Genomic DNA, 15,781 nt, shown 5'->3' with positions numbered 1-15,781 from the left:
GGATTAAACACAAGTGCAAATAATTAATATTCATTTTAATTGCATTTTTTGATTTGCTGTTTTTCAGACTAGTTGTGGTTTAAATAGTTTCAGTGGAGATGTTTTCCTGTAACATCCAGTAATATTTTTACATTTCCTGTCTAATCAACATCTTTCATACAAAAACACTCAGCAGGTTAACTGGGGGAACCTGACATGAATATTGATGAGATATTATTGATATGAGCTGATGTGTGGCAACGCAGAGAGACTCACCGTGACGCTGCTGCTCTGACTGCTGCACGCCGCTGTCAGTCTGAGGGACAGATCCGGGTCAGAACCGGGACAGAACCGGGTCAGAACCGGGACAGAACTGAGTTGGACTGAACAGAACTCTGTGGTCCAGCTTTGCTACAGGTGCTCACCTTTTCCTCCTCTGATTGGTTCCCTCTGGCCCCGCCCCTGCCCTGCCCCCTGCCACATCTGAGACGCCATTGGTGCCAGCTGGTCCATCCGTCTCTGTGGCAACGGGCGCCCCTGCGGCTCCCCGTCGAAACGGTCCTGGAGAGCTGCAGAAGAAGAGGAGCGATTGAAACATCAGAAACGGACCGAACCAAATAGAACCCGCCTGGTCCGGACCAGACCTCCAGAGCCCCCCATCAGACTCACCCCTCAGCTTCTTGTGCAGCGCGGCGTTCTCGGCCTGCAGCCGCAGCAGCCCGTCCGCGGGGCCGTGGGCGGAGTCAGCAGGGGGCCCCGAGGCTCCGCCCCCCTCTTGCAGGCGCCGGTTCTCCGTCTCCAGCTGCTCGATCTGCGTGCAGAGCTGAGGGACAGGGGTCAGGCTGGGGTGACCTCAGGTCACCTCAGGTCACCCGGAGGTCGCCCTACCTTGGACAGCTCGCCCATCAGCGTGCTGTTCTGCAGCCGGAAGTCGTCCTCCTGGCTGTGCAGCTTCCCCTGCAGCATCTCGTTCTCACTCAGCAGAGCCTCCACCTCCTGCAGCGACACCTGGGGTCAGAATGGGGTCACGCCGCCTAGTAACCATAGCAACCAAGACGGAGACTCACCTGAGCCTTTTTACTCTTGTTTAAAGCCTGAAGAAAAAACGAGACAAAAATCAGTAGAAGCAGAAGGAGACCAGCCAGAAACCAACCAACCAGTAGCCAATCACCTTCTGAGCTTTGACTAGGTCTCTCTCCAGAACGCCGAGCTTCAGGCGGACGGCGTTCAGCTCTGAAACAGACCCAGAAGTTATTTGTACCGGTTCTGGCATGGTGGAGGAGGAGTGATCCTGCGGGCAGCCTTGGTGTTTTACCTGCAGAGTTCTTCCTGAGGTCATCAGACAGCTGGTAGTTCTGAGTCCGCAGCTCCAGCAGCTGAGCCTGAAAAACACACACAGAAGGGTTTAGCTGACTGGAACCAGCTCCCCCTGCTGGCCAGTCTTAAGCTCTGCATTAACTGGAGTCTTTAAGTTGGACGCAGTGAAACATGGTGACCCGCAGCATCACTGTTCGCCAGCTGATGTCAGGTTCAGCCGACCCTGAGTTAGTTAACCGGCAACACCCTGACACATCGTCAGTACAGGAGTCTGATACGATGGAGACAAACTCTGACTCCAAAGTTTCCTCCAGTACATTCTCACTGCAAATGGAGCTGCAGCAGGTGAAGCAGCAGCAGCAGGTGAAGCAGCAGCAGGAGCAGGTGAAGCAACAGCAGCAGGTGGAGCAGCAGCAGCAGGTGGAGCAGCACTGAAGGCTCTCCAGAGGATCAACAGCAACTGATCCGACGGTTTGTTTGTTTGCTTTGATCAGAAAATATTAACCTACAGAGAAAGAAGTGGTCTACCTGCACAGGTGAACCCACATGACCTACGTTTATCTGGGGTCACGGGGTCAATATCTCGACCACTGAGGGACAAGCAACAGCTCAAACTGACCACTGTCCCAGATGACCAATCAAAATGTTTCATAAAGTCTGACACCGAGACAGTCATCTTCATCGTTACAGTTAGCATCTGCTAGTTTTCCATAACTAGCATTAGCGTCTTTTTGTTAGCAGTGCGCACCACTGGAAAAGACGATTTTATTGTAAAAGCATATTCACCATAAAACGGTTCGAATCCAGTCTGGGTCCTTAGGCAAGACCCTTCAAGCTACTGCCTACCTCATACCATGAGAGATACTAAGTTGCGTAACATGCCGGCTCAGACGTCGCCCGGCCAAACAAGGTCTGCGTCAGGTGTTGGAGAACCAGAGCACCTTGATGACAAATGGGCTACTGGAACAAGACGAAAATGGGCGAGAGATGAAAATGTGGATCTGTTGGAATGCTACTACTCAAGTAACCCTAGTGAGAGAGGTTACATGCAAAGACTGGGGAAGGAATGGTTACTTCGACATCCCCAGTCAACACTAAGCGCTAAACAACTAGTAGCTCAGTGTTCCAACATCCGCAAACAGCAACTGCTATCACAACTTGAGATTGACGAGATACAACACAAATGCTACGGCAAAAGGGAGGAACCCGGATGTCAGAACTGTGGGGACTTAACTACAAGTCCCCACCCAGTAAGGGGATACACGGCCCCAATGAGCGAAACAGAGCTGAACGAGACAGCTGCTGACCTGAGAGAGAGAATCATGACCCGAATGACAACCAGGCCTCCTCGGCGCCAATTACAACGGCTGAGTGAAGTACCATCAGAAAGTCTCATTGAGAATGTGAATGCAGCATTGAGAACGATCCCTACCAACACCATAACAGAAACCAATGAGCTGATCTACAACTCAACATCAGTGATCCTTGAGATACTTGGCTATAAGAGCAACCATGAGACCCAATACCCACCATGGAAAAGACGGTTAGAGGCTAAAATCAAGGTAACAAGGAGGGAAGTGAGCCAACTGTCAGAGCTCCACAAGGGTACAATGAAAAGACCAGTACCAGAAAGTACAGCCAGATGCCCATACCTGAAGCACTTGAAACTGCCAAACAGAGGCTCCAAGCCTTGGCCAGCCGCCTAAAGAGATACACAAGGGAGAATGAATCCAGAAGGATTAACCGGCTCTTCTCCACTCAACCAGCTAAGGTGTACTCTCAATGGCAGGGTAATAACAACAGAGCAGACCCACCAAGGCTGGAGACTGAACAATACTGGAAAGGCATATGGGAAAGGGAGGCGTCCCACAACAGCAATGCACAGTGGCTGATCTCTCTACGAGAGGACCACAGCAACCTCCCTGAGCAAGCCCTGGTAACCATCACTGTGACAGATGTTCAAGAAAGAGTCTCAGGTATGAAAAACTGGACAGCAGCAGGGCCTGACATGATCCATGAGACAGTCCAGCACATCTCTGAGTTTCTTTAGCCAGTAGACCGCACAGTTGCCCGAGACTGCAAAACCTGACACACCAACCTGTGCATGGCTTGGATTGATTACAAGAAAGCCTATGACTCAATGCCGCATACTTGGATCATTGAATGCCTAGAGATGTATAACATCAACAGGATTCTGAGAGCCTTCATTGCAAACTCGATGAGGATGTGGAAAACCACCCTTAAAGCCAACTGCAAACCACTTGCACAAGTGTCCATCAAATGTGGCATATACCAAGGAGATGCTCTGTCCCCGCTACTGTTCTGCATAGGCCTGAACCCCTCAGCCAAATTATCAACAAGACTGGATACGGATATCGACTCAAAAATGGGGCCAACATCAGTCACCTCCTCTACATGGATGACATCAAGCTGTATGCCAAGAGTGAGCGAGACATCGACTCACTGATCCACACCACCAGGATCTGCAGCACGGACATTGGGATGTCATTCGGACTAGAGAAGTGTGGTCGGCTGATCACAAAGAGGGGGAAGGTGATCCGCACAGAAGGAGTCTCACTCCCACAAGGAACAATAGCAGACATAGAGGACAGTTACAAGTACTAGGTATACCACAAGCAAATGGCAACCTCGATGAGGCCACAAGGAAAGGAGCCACAGCTAAATACCTCCAACGAATAAGGCAAGTCCTGAGAAGCCAGCTCAATGGCAAGAACAAAATCCGTGCGATAAACAGCTATGCCCTGCCAGTAATCAGATACCCTGCTGGAATAATTAGCTGGCCAAAGGAGGAGATAAAAGCCACAGATATTAAGACTAGAAAGCTACTAACCATGCATGGAGGGTTCCATCCCAAATCCAGCACTGTGAGACTGTACACGAGCCGCAAGGACGGAGGCAGAGGACTAGTGAGTGTGAGAACAACTGTCCAGGACGAAACAACTAAGATCCATAAATACATCAGGGACAAAGCCTCAACAGACAATGTGCTCAGTGAATGTCTCAGACAACAGGGAACGGAGGTTGAGGTGCCAGAGATACCATCATGGGAGGACAAGCCCTACATGGGATGTACCACCAGCAAATAACCCAAGTGGCTGATATCAGTAAATCCTACCAATGGCTGGAAAAAGCTGGACTCAAGGACAGCACAGAGGCCCTCATCCTGGCAGCCCAGGAACAGGCCCTAAACACCAGAGCAATAGAGGCCCAGATCTACCACACCAGACAAGACCCAAGGTGTAGGTTGTGCAAGGAGGCCCCTGAGACAGTCCAGCACATCACAGCAGGGTGCAAGATACTGGCAGAGAACATGGAGCGACATAACCAAGTGGCAGGCATAGTGTACAGAAACATCTGTGCAGAATATGGACTGGAAACCCCGAGATCAAAGTGGGAAACACCCCCAAAGGTGGTGGAGAACGCCAGAGCTCGGGGCAGTAACCCCCAAACTGGAGCAGTGGCTACAACAGATCCCAGGAACAACATCAGACATCTCAGTCCAGAAATGTGCAGCAGTCCTTGGCACAGCCAAGATACTGCAGGACCCTCAAGCTCCCAGGCCTCTGGTAGAGGATATATAGATATATATATATAGATCTATATATCCTCTGGTAGAGGATATATAGGATATATAGATCTATATAATATATATATATATATATATATATATATATATATATATATATAGATAGATAGATAGATATATAAAATAAAAATAATTCCCTTCTCACCCACCGCGGGTGGTTCTTATCCTCTGAGCTCGGGTCCTCTACCAGAGGCCTGGGAGCTTGAGGGTCCTGCGCAGTATCTTGGCTGTGCCAAGGACTGCACATTTCTGGACTGAGATGTCTGATGTGTTCCTGGAATCTGTTGTAGCCAGTGCTCCAGTTTGGGAGTTACTGCCCCGAGGGCCCCGATGACCACAGGCACCACTGTGGTCTTCACCTTCCAGGCCCTCTCCAGTTCTTCCCTGAGGCCCGGTATTTCTCCAGTTTCTCGTGCTCCTTTTTCCTGATGTTGCAATCACTTGGTATTGCTACATCTACCACAACGGCTTTCCTCTGATGTTTATCCACTACGACAATGTCTGGTTGGTTCGCCATTACCATTTTGTCTGTCTGGATCTGGAAGTCCCACAGGATCTTAGCTCTGGTGTTCTCTACACCTTTGGGGTGTTTCCCACTTTGATCTCGGGGTTTCCAGTCCATATTCTGCACAGATGTTTCTGTACAATGCCTGCCACTTGGTTATGTCGCTCCATGTACGCTTTCCCTGCCAGTATCTTGCACCCTGCTGTGATGTGCTGGACTGTCTCAGGGGCCTCCTTGCACAACCTACACCTTGGGTCTTGTCTGGTGTGGTAGATCCGGGCCTCTATTGCTCTGGTGTTTAGGGCCTGTTCCTGGGCGGCCAGGATGAGGGCCTCTGTGCTGTCCTTGAGTCCAGCTTTTTCCAGCCATTGGTAGGATTTACTGATATCAGCCACTTGGGTTATTTGCTGGTGGTACATCCCATGTAGGGGCTTGTCCTCCCATGATGGTATCTCTGGCACCTTAACCTCCGTTCCCTGTTGTCTGAGACATTCACTGAGCACATTGTCTGTTGAGGCTTTGTCCCTGATGTATTTATGGATCTTAGTTGTTTCGTCCTGGACAGTGGTTCTCACACTCACTAGTCCTCTGCCTCCTTCCTTGCGGCTCGTGTACAGTCTCAGGGTGCTGGATTTGGGATGAAACCCTCCATGCATGGTTAGTAGCTTTCTAGTCTTAATATCTGTGGCTTTTATCTCCTCCTTTGGCCAGCTGATTATTCCAGCAGGGTATCTGATTACTGGCAGGGCATAGCTGTTTATCGCACTGATTTTGTTCTTGCCATTGAGCTGGCTTCTCAGGACTTGCCTTATTCGTTGGAGGTATTTAGCTGTGGCTCCTTTCCTTGTGGCCTCATCGAGGTTGCCATTTGCTTGTGGTATATAGGTACTTGTAGCTGTCCTCTATGTCTGCTATTGTTCCTTGTGGGAGTGAGACTCCTTCTGTGCGGATCACCTTCCCCCTCTTTGTGATCAGCCGACCACACTTCTCTAGTCCGAATGACATCCCAATGTCAGTGCTGTAGATCCTGGTGGTGTGGATCAGTGAGTCGATGTCTCGCTCACTCTTGGCATACAGCTTGATGTCATCCATGTAGAGGAGGTGACTGATGTTGGCCCCATTTTTGAGTCGGTATCCGTAGCCAGTCTTGTTGATAATTTGGCTGAGGGGGTTCAGGCCTATGCAGAACAGTAGCGGGGACAGAGCATCTCCTTGGTATATGCCACATTTGATGGACACTTGTGCAAGTGGTTTGCAGTTGGCTTCAAGGGTGGTTTCCACAGCTTCATCGAGTTTGCAATGAAGGCTCTCAGAATCCTGTTGATTCAATGATCCAAGTATGCGGCATTGAGTCATAGGCTTTCTTGTAATCGATCCAAGCCATGCACAGGTTGGTGTGTCGGGTTTTGCAGTCTCGGCAACTGTGCGGTCACGAGGAGTTGGTGTTTGGCTCCTCTGGTATTTACACCGATACCCTTCTGTGCCGTGCTCATGTGTTTATCCATGTGTTTGCTTATCTTGGTCGCTATGATGCCTGACATGAGCTTCCAGGTTGTTGGTCGGTAGTTGGGTGGGACTGGACCCTTTGATGATGGATCCTTCTGTCCGCCCTTCAGTTAACCATTCAGGGTGAGTCCCACTTTGTAGCAGCTGGTTCATTTGGGCTGCCAGTCGCTCATGGAGAGCAGTGAGTTTCTTTAGCCAGTAGGCATGGATCATGTCAGGCCCTGGTGCTGTCCAGTTTTTCATACCTGAGAGTCTTTCTTGAACATCTGTCACAGTGATGGTTACCGGGGCTTGCTCAGGGAGGTTGCTGTGGTCCTCTCGTAGAGAGATCAGCCACTGTGCATTGCTGTTGTGGGACGCCTCCCTTTCCCATATGCCTTTCCAGTATTGTTCCGTCTCCAGCCTTGGTGGGTCTGCTCTGTTGTTATTACCCTGCCATTGAGAGTACACCTTAGCGGGTTGAGTGGAGAAGAGCCAGTTAATCCTTCTGGATTCATTCTCCCTTGTGTATCTCTTTAGGCGGCTGGCCAAGGCTTGGAGCCTCTGTTTGGCAGTTTCAAGTGCAGGTATGGGCATCTGGCTGTACTTTCTGGGTACTGGTCTTTTCATTGTACCCTTGTGGAGCTCTGACAGTTGGCTCACTTCCCTCCTTGTTACCTTGATTTTAGCCTCTAACCGTCTTTTCCATGGTGGGTATTGGGTCTCATGGTTGCTCTTATAGCCAAGTATCTCAAGGATCACTGATGTCTGTCTCGTTCAGCTCTGTTTCGCTCATTGGGGCCGTGTATCCCCTCACTGGGTGGGGACTTGTAGTTAAGTCCCCACAGTCCTGACATCCGGGTTCCTCCCTTTTGCCGTAGCATTTGTGTTGTATCTCGTCAATCTCAAGTTGTGATAGCAGTTGCCGTTTGCGGATGTTGGAACACTGAGCTACTAGTTGTTTAGCGCTTAGTGTTGACTGGGGATGTCGAAGTAGCCATTCCTTCCCCAGTCTTTGCATGTAACCTCTCTCACTAGGGTTACTTGAGTAGTAGCATTCCAACAGATCCACATTTTCATCTCTCGCCCATTTTCGTCTTGTTCCAGTAGCCCATTTGTCATCAAGGTGCTCTGGTTTCCCAACACCTGACGCAGACCTTGTTTGGCCGGGCGACGTCTGAGCCGGCATGTTACGCAACTTAGTATCTCTCATGGTATGAGGTAGGCAGTAGCTTGAAGGGTCTTGCCTAAGGACCCAGACTGGATTCGAACCCTGCCCTCTCGGGTGATATACTGATGCCTTATGTATTGAGCTATCCAGTCAGCCTATATATATATATATGTATATAGATCTATATATATATATATATATATATATATATCTATATATATATAATAGATATATATATATATATATATATATATATATATATATATATATATATAGATCTATATATCCTCTGGTAGAGGACCCGAGCTCAGAGGATATATAGAGCTATATATATAGATCTATATATGTCATTCATTTAATTGGCAATTTCATTGCTAAAGTAAATTTTCCATGACCACCATCTTGAATTTTTAAAGCATTATCAGTACATTTAACTTCTATGATTATGTATAATTTGACACAAAAAGTATTCACCTGTGACTAATATTGGCAAATTACTGCAGAAATAAATTTTACTTGAAAACTACAGCACAGTGGTCCCAACGGTACCGGGTCGTGGACTGGTTGGTACCGAGCCGCACACAAAATAATGAAATATTTCTGTTTTTCTGTATTATGTAAGTCTGGAGGGTCTTTTATTTTGAAAATCCTTTACCGGATTCTCTCGGCTGTGTTTTGGCGCCAACATTGATCCACAAGCAGCAAAATGAACAGAACCAGATCAGATTCTTTGGAAAGTTTGTCTGCAGGCCCAGAGAGGCAGGAGGATGGGTTTGTCCCGGTGGGTTGATTCCCACAGTCCAAGCTGCTCTGGATGGTCAGGTGACCTGATGAGCCAATGAAGCTTCAGACTGCATCACCATGGAGACCCAGTGTCTCCCTGAGCATCACTTCAGCGTCTCCAGCAGGAGAAACAGCTCAGGGTCCATCAGTCGATATCCTGAGTTAAAATGTTTAGAAAACTAAATGTTGGTTTTTGTGGCGCATCTTATTTTGAAGGGATATATAACAGTTACCATAGTGACCAGAGTCAGACAGCGTGAGGTCAGGGGTCGAGATGATTTAAGGATCATTGGCCGATTTTACAAACCTCTGTGACCTCAGAGCCGATAAAAGTCCAACAGGTTCGGTCAGTTCGAGTCCAGGAGCAACACTGCACCAGAACCAGTTCCACTGAACATCCCGGTTCCAGAAGAAGATCCAGTAAAACCCCAACATCCCACAGTGAATTCAGAATAATAAGATGTAGAAGCAGTGATAAAACTGCATGTTTGCTACTCTGACAGCAGATGATGTGAAGGACCAGACTCTCCGTCACGCCGTGTCAGCTGTTCGGGTTCCCCTCGTTCTTGCGTCACAGCGCTTTCTGATGCCTGTCACGTTTAACAGGCTGTGTTCTGACTCACTGTCAGGGAAAACCCCACAGAATGGGATAATCGGGCCAAGACAATGACAAAATATACCTGATTTTTGATCGGCGCGGTCCCGACGACGTTCTACTGACTGGACCAGATCAGTCGTTGTGACACACCTCACAGTACAGGAGGATCGGACAGGGAGGAGCCGCCGTAAAACTGCCAAGCCTGGAGCGGTCCATGGTGGTGAAAAGGTTGGGGACCACTGCTATAGCAGACGTCTTTACTCTTCCCAGTGTCTAAAGATTTGGGGGTTTTCTTAACACTAAATCCCCAGGAACATCTGTGCCACATTAGATTCTTGTATCTGCAAGTTGTACATTTTACTGAAATATTAAATGATGTGCTGGACTAACATCTAAGAGCTTCAGACCTGAAAACATTCTTCACTGGGACCTCTGGACTGCATTTTTATCCAGAAACGAAAAACTTTCCCAAGAAACCAACAATCACCCATCTGAGCACATGAAATATTCCATCTTCTCCATTCAGGCACCTCCATGTTGGATCACCTGTCTCCATTTCTCCCAGAAATCCTCCATCTCTCGATCCGGCTTTCCTCACGTCTCCAGCCCGGAGTGACCCTCTGATCACAGGTACCTGAATGCAACACCTTCAGATCTTTTGTTTGTCTTCCTTCCACTGACTTTTCTTTTCCTGAAACGTCCAACATGTGAGGGCTGATGAAGAAAGTGCACTTTGCTCCTAATTGCGTCTGAACCCGGATGTCCTGGTCGGGTCATCTACAATCACCTGACTATGACTCACTTTTTCCTGGAACTAAATACTCTGATCACTGTCTTTAAACACCATCACCTCTCGGCCCGGTCCATGCAGCGGCTCTTGGCTCCACCTGCGGCCGAGCTAGCTGGACCTGAACGCGGCCAGCCGCGTCCCTCAGACCCGGTGACTGTCAGCTGACAGAAACATAACGGTTAGCAGCACAGAGGCTAGCGAGTTGGCAGCTAAAGGAAAGCGTCCATCAGTCTGGAAGGTGTCCCGGCTCAGTCCGAGACCTCCGGCCGTCACAGGCCCAGATAAACGCATTTAACCCTCCAACCCCGCATCCGCATCCCCGCAGACCCGACCAGCTCGCTCCGATACCCGCTCCAGATCAGCAGCTAAAGGTTAGCACGGAGCGCTAACGTCCTCCGGCAGCGCCGCTCCGCATGGCCGCCGCTCCCTTCGGGTGTGCCTGCTACCTGACAGCACCTGCCGCCCAACGAGGAGCCTCCAGCCGCTCCTTCTCACCTGCATCCGGTGGAACTCCTCCTCGGACAGAGCCTGCGACGCCGCCATGTTCCCGGAGAGCTGCTAGCTAGCAGGCTAGCAGCGGCGAAGATGGGCTGAGAGCACAGAGGTCTCACTCTGACACTGAGACGCAGCTCAGAGCCCACTTTGTTTCTGAGCTCATTCCAACAGCCGGCTAAACCCGGATCGACTCTTCTCCTGAAGGGTTTATTTAGACTTTGGCCGCTTTTTGCATTCATTCATCGATAGCTTGAATAAAAACATCGTATCTATTTATATAACTGTGCTAAAACCCAATCACGTCATTGGGGCCTGCCTCCATGCATTGCATGGAGGCACCTATTAATCTTCACCTAATAGAATGCCTCTTTATTAACTTATTCTTCCGTGGACCTTAATGCGGCTCGCACCGCCGCGAGCCCCACAAAAGTGGTATCAAAACGTGCGGCTCGATCCCTGCATTGGAGCTATTACTTTATGGGGAATCGCGTTACAACGCGTAACAAGCGAAAAACGAGCGAAATTTCCAACTGCCGAAGCGCAGAGCATAACTGCCACCATCTGCCGCTCTGCTAGAGTGAAAAATGAAGTGGATTTTGACCCCAAACCAATTTTGAAATCGCCCACGCCCACAAATATCGTGCTATCGGTATGAAATTCGGTCATGACATAGATACGAATGTCTGCTCCAGTAAAATGTTTTCAAAATTTTTCTAGGGCTTACGGTTTTCTGTCAAGGTGCTTTTGAGCGAAATCATGTTCCAGGGTAACTGACGCTCTCCACCATATATTTTCATACTTTTCTGGAAATTGCCAGACCTCAGTTCACACCATTTTTCTCTCATTGCTGCAATTACCGTGAGTGATGTACAGATATGATTGCAGGACTATCGGAGTCGACAGATAGCTCTCTCAAACACTTCAAACGGTTTCCGATACATATCACGGTTCCCGAACGGCAAGGAGTTGTTCAGCCTGCTTTTTCCATTAAAACTGACTGAGCTGTCTCACAAAGATAGAAATGTGTCTCCACCTCTCTGTCTCACACACGACAGCTGGCAGAGGATCCATTACCATAGCAACACAGCAGCTGATTAGGACTACAAAAAACGCATCACTGTAGTTTTTACTGTGGCAGAGCTGGCTTTTAGAACTACTTGTGTTTTAAGCATTTTATAACTGATTTTGACCAACCATTGTTACATATGGAATTAATGTGGCAATTTTAAATTAAGCTTAAAACAATTTCAAAATAAAAGTCTTGACAATTTTTCCATCAAGTAAGTGCTCTTTTGACCATTATATAGCTGGTTGAACCCAATCACTGTTACACATGGGATTAGATTGGCCATTTAAAATCAAGCTTAATGAAAATTTCAAAATAAAAGCCTTAAGATTCATCTATGGCTAATGCAGCGCCACAGGCGCTGCAATGATATTAGCTTGCATTATCTTTTCTTCTCAAGTTAGGACACTGTCTTAAACAGCAAGGCAGAGCATTAACATTAGCATTAACATTAGCATTTCACTGTTCCCCACTAGTGCACTGCCGTAAGATTATCCAGCATGATCTATTTCTCTCAGGCTCATTAGCATTAGCCTTTTACCTTAAATGAGGTATTAGCTATTTCTCTGCTTATTACCCATGTTTAGTATAGTGACTGGAGTAAGTCAATTACAGACATCATGCTAGTGATGGTCCACATGCTACTGACAGTATTCATGCTAACATTAGCATTTCAGCTAATTTGAGCTTATACATTTATTTCAAACATACTGAATGGTGCAAGTCCATGTTAGTGAACATTCTTGTGATTCTTCACATGATACTTTGTCATTTTTTCAGCAAAGGTAGCATTTAGCATCAGAACTCTGGGTCCAAACCGACGGGCACACTTTGGCAGGCCCCGGTTAAATTTCTTCAGGAATTTTCTCGTTGAATATGTAATTATAAAGGTCAATTGTACTACTTATATCTTCAAATGATTTATGGTGAATATTTCCTGTTCACCATAAATCCTGTAAAAATACTCTAACTGCCGACCAGTCACCATTGAGCAGTGTTAGCCCCACCCACTAACAATGAGAAATTCAGTTTGCCACAAATAACTAACATATTTACTTTATATCTATTTAGGCTTTGAATGACACATTTAAATGACAGGTTGGTTTATAGCAGGGCCCGGTCGGAACTGAAAAAAGGAATTAAGCAGGCCAAGCTCCAGTACAAACAGCGGATTGAGGAACACTTCATCAACAACAACCCCAGTAGCATGTGGAGAGGCATCAGGCCCATGACAGACTACAAACACAGCACTCATCTGACCAGCCGCGACCCCACCCTGCCTGACACCTTAAACAGCTTCTTTGCCCGCTTTGACACAGTGGGCAGCAGAGAAGCTGTACATCGACCCCGACTGGAAGAGCAGTACCAGCCTCTCGTCCTGCAGCAGCACCAGGTGACGTCCACCCTGAGGAGGATCAACACCCGCAAAGCTACAGGACGGACAAGGTGTCAGGCCAGACGCTGAAAACGTGCGCCGACCAGCTGGCAGGAGTGTTTCTGGACATTTTCAATCTGTCCCTGCAGTTCACCATGGTTCCTGAGTGTCTCAAGTCTTCCACCATCATCCCTGTACCGAAGAAGACGACCATCACCAGCCTGAACGATTACCGGCCCATCGCTCTGACCCCGGTGATCATGAAGTGCTTTGAGAGGATTCTTCTGAGGTACATCAGACACTTCATCCCTGCAGACCTGGACAGCCTCCAGTTCGCCTACAGAGCGAACCGGTCAACAGAGGACGCTGTCTCCATCACTCTGCACACAGCCCTGACCCATCTGCAGCATCCCAACACCTACGTCAGGATGCTATTTGTAGACTTCAGCTCAGCATTTAACACCGTCATCCAGACAAGCTGGTGCTGAAGCTACTCAAGGTGGAGCTGCCTGCTTCACTGTGCCACTGGATCAGAGACTTCCTCACCAACAGGCCTCAGGTGGTGAGAATAGGTGGCTCAACATCGTCCCCACTGGTCCTCAACACAGGCACCGCAGGGCTGTGTTTCAGCCCAGCTCTTCACCCTGTTTACACACGACTGCGTTGCCATCCACCCCACCAACACAGTCGTCAAGTTCGCGGACGACACAACAGTAGTGGGTCTCATTTCAGACAACAACGAGACCCCCTGCAGAGAGGAGATTCTGCAGCTCACTCAGTGGTGTTCAGCCAATAAACTTGGTGCTGAACACAGGGAAGACCAAGGAGGTCATTGTGGACTACAGAAGGTCCAGGAGGACGGGTCACACTCCCTTCTCATAGATGGAGAAGAGGTGGAGCGTGTGGACAACATCAAGTTCCTGGGCCTCCACATCACATCTGACCTCTCCTGGAATACCAACACCTCCCACCTGGTGAAGAAAGCACAACAAAGGCTCTTCTTCCTCAGGAAACTGAGACGGGCTGGACTTTCCTCACAGCTACTCTGAACTTCTACAGATCGAGAGCATCCTGTGTGGTATGGTAGCTGCACAGCACTGGAGAGGAAACGGCACAAGGCATTGTGGGATGCCCCCTCCCGGACCTGGACTCTATTTACATAGGCCGGGTCAAGAAGAGAGCTGGATCCATAGCCATGGATTCCAGCCACCCGGGCCACAGACTGTTTGTGCCGCTGCCATCAGGCCAGCGGTTCAGGATATACGGACTACAACAAACAGACTGAGAAACAGTTTTTCCCCACAGCCCGTCAGAGCCATTACTCCCTGCCGCCCCCTCCCACACATATCATAACCTCACATACACCCCCCCCCACACAGCCATATTGTTCTGCACTTTGACCTTTGTCACATCATCTGCACCTTGCCACAATTGCTGCTTCTTCTTTGGTGTGCTTGGAGTTAAAGTTACTTGTATATATTTGACTTTTTGCACGGGATGTCAGATCGACATCACGCCCACAAAAACCCTAACCCTGATTATATCTGGCAGATTTCTTCAAATGGTGACATATAGATTTACATCTTTGGTGCTTTTCTCATGTTTTTATGAAATTGTTGTGTTTTGGGTTCTGGACTCTCGGTCTTCTTCATGGTAGATTCTGCTGTCTGGCTTCTTCTTTCTCTTCTCCTCTGAAAGGTTTGCAGTCGTTTGGCTGAATGCTCTGTTTCTGTTTGTCGTCGTTAAGGACGGTTCTGGTTCTGCGGCTGACCCGGTTCTGACGGGCTGCAGGTCAAACGCGGCTCCACGGTGAGAGACCAGCTGCGTGTTTGAGGAAGGACGGCCTCCTCTGCTGAAGTGACACAATAAAGGCCAGTGAGGTAATCGGTCCGGAGCGGTTTGTGTCATTCAGGTTCCTCACTTCCTGGTTGTGAAGTGAGAGAGGAGCTGAATTATTAACTGACGGTTAAAGTCAGAGGCAGAACTGAGACGCAGTCAGAGTGAGAGTGAGCTGCCGACCGGAGCTGGTCATGGACGTGCTTCTGTCTGCCCTGAGGGCCGTGGACCCGGCCGCCGTGGAGCAGGAGTACCAGGTCAGTGTCACCGCTGGAAAACGCTTTTAACTCCTGACGGCAGCAGCGCCGGGCCTGGAGCGCCGGGCCTGGAGCGCCTGGAGCGCCGGGCCTGGAGCGCCTGGAGCGCCGGGCCTGGAGCGCCTGGAGCGCCGGGCCTGGAGCGCCTGGAGCGCCGGGCCTGGAGCGCCGGGCCTGGAGCCTGGAGAGCGCCTGGAGCGCCGGGGCCTGGCGGATGGACAGTTTGTTCTCTTCCTGCTGCCTCAGAGGGAAACTTCCCAGGAAAAGCTGCCAGTGTTGCAGCGTCTCTCTGAGCCGGTTATTCAAAGCAGCAGAAAGTTGCTGCCAGCTTCATTTGGTTAAACTATGAAGCCACTTTCTAAACATTTGATTGTTTCACTGGCCGGTCGTTCAGGTGGAGGTTCCACCAGGAACCGTTCTGGGTTCCCTGGGATTCATGCAGTATTTACAGGAAGGCGTAGAAACTTCTTGTGGATTAAAGCTGAATTCAAATCTACTGACTATCAGTTTACCACAG

General features: G+C 49.0%; 1 protein-coding gene across 1 annotated transcript; it reads right to left on the bottom strand.

The window, feature by feature from the left end:
• Window positions 1-390: 390 nt before the first annotated feature.
• Window positions 391-10,893, bottom strand: LOC129357983 (GRIP1-associated protein 1-like). Its single transcript, XM_055026876.1, has 7 exons — window positions 10,731-10,893; window positions 1,295-1,361; window positions 1,151-1,212; window positions 1,047-1,073; window positions 868-975; window positions 649-802; window positions 391-548 (listed from the first exon to the last, which is right to left on the bottom strand). Exons 1-7 carry the CDS (start codon window positions 10,776-10,778, stop codon window positions 391-393), a joined length of 624 nt encoding a protein of 207 aa, XP_054882851.1. The 5' UTR covers window positions 10,779-10,893.
• Between the last annotated feature and the right edge of the window lie 4,888 nt (window positions 10,894-15,781).

The sequence above is a fragment of the Poeciliopsis prolifica genome, unplaced genomic scaffold, assembly GCF_027474105.1.
Source record: "Poeciliopsis prolifica strain line A6 unplaced genomic scaffold, Auburn_PproV2 SCAFFOLD356, whole genome shotgun sequence".
In the NCBI taxonomy this organism is placed as follows: Eukaryota; Metazoa; Chordata; class Actinopteri; order Cyprinodontiformes; family Poeciliidae; genus Poeciliopsis; species Poeciliopsis prolifica.
Note: the sequence above shows the minus strand (reverse complement) of the source record. Positions and strands in the feature narration are given on the sequence as shown.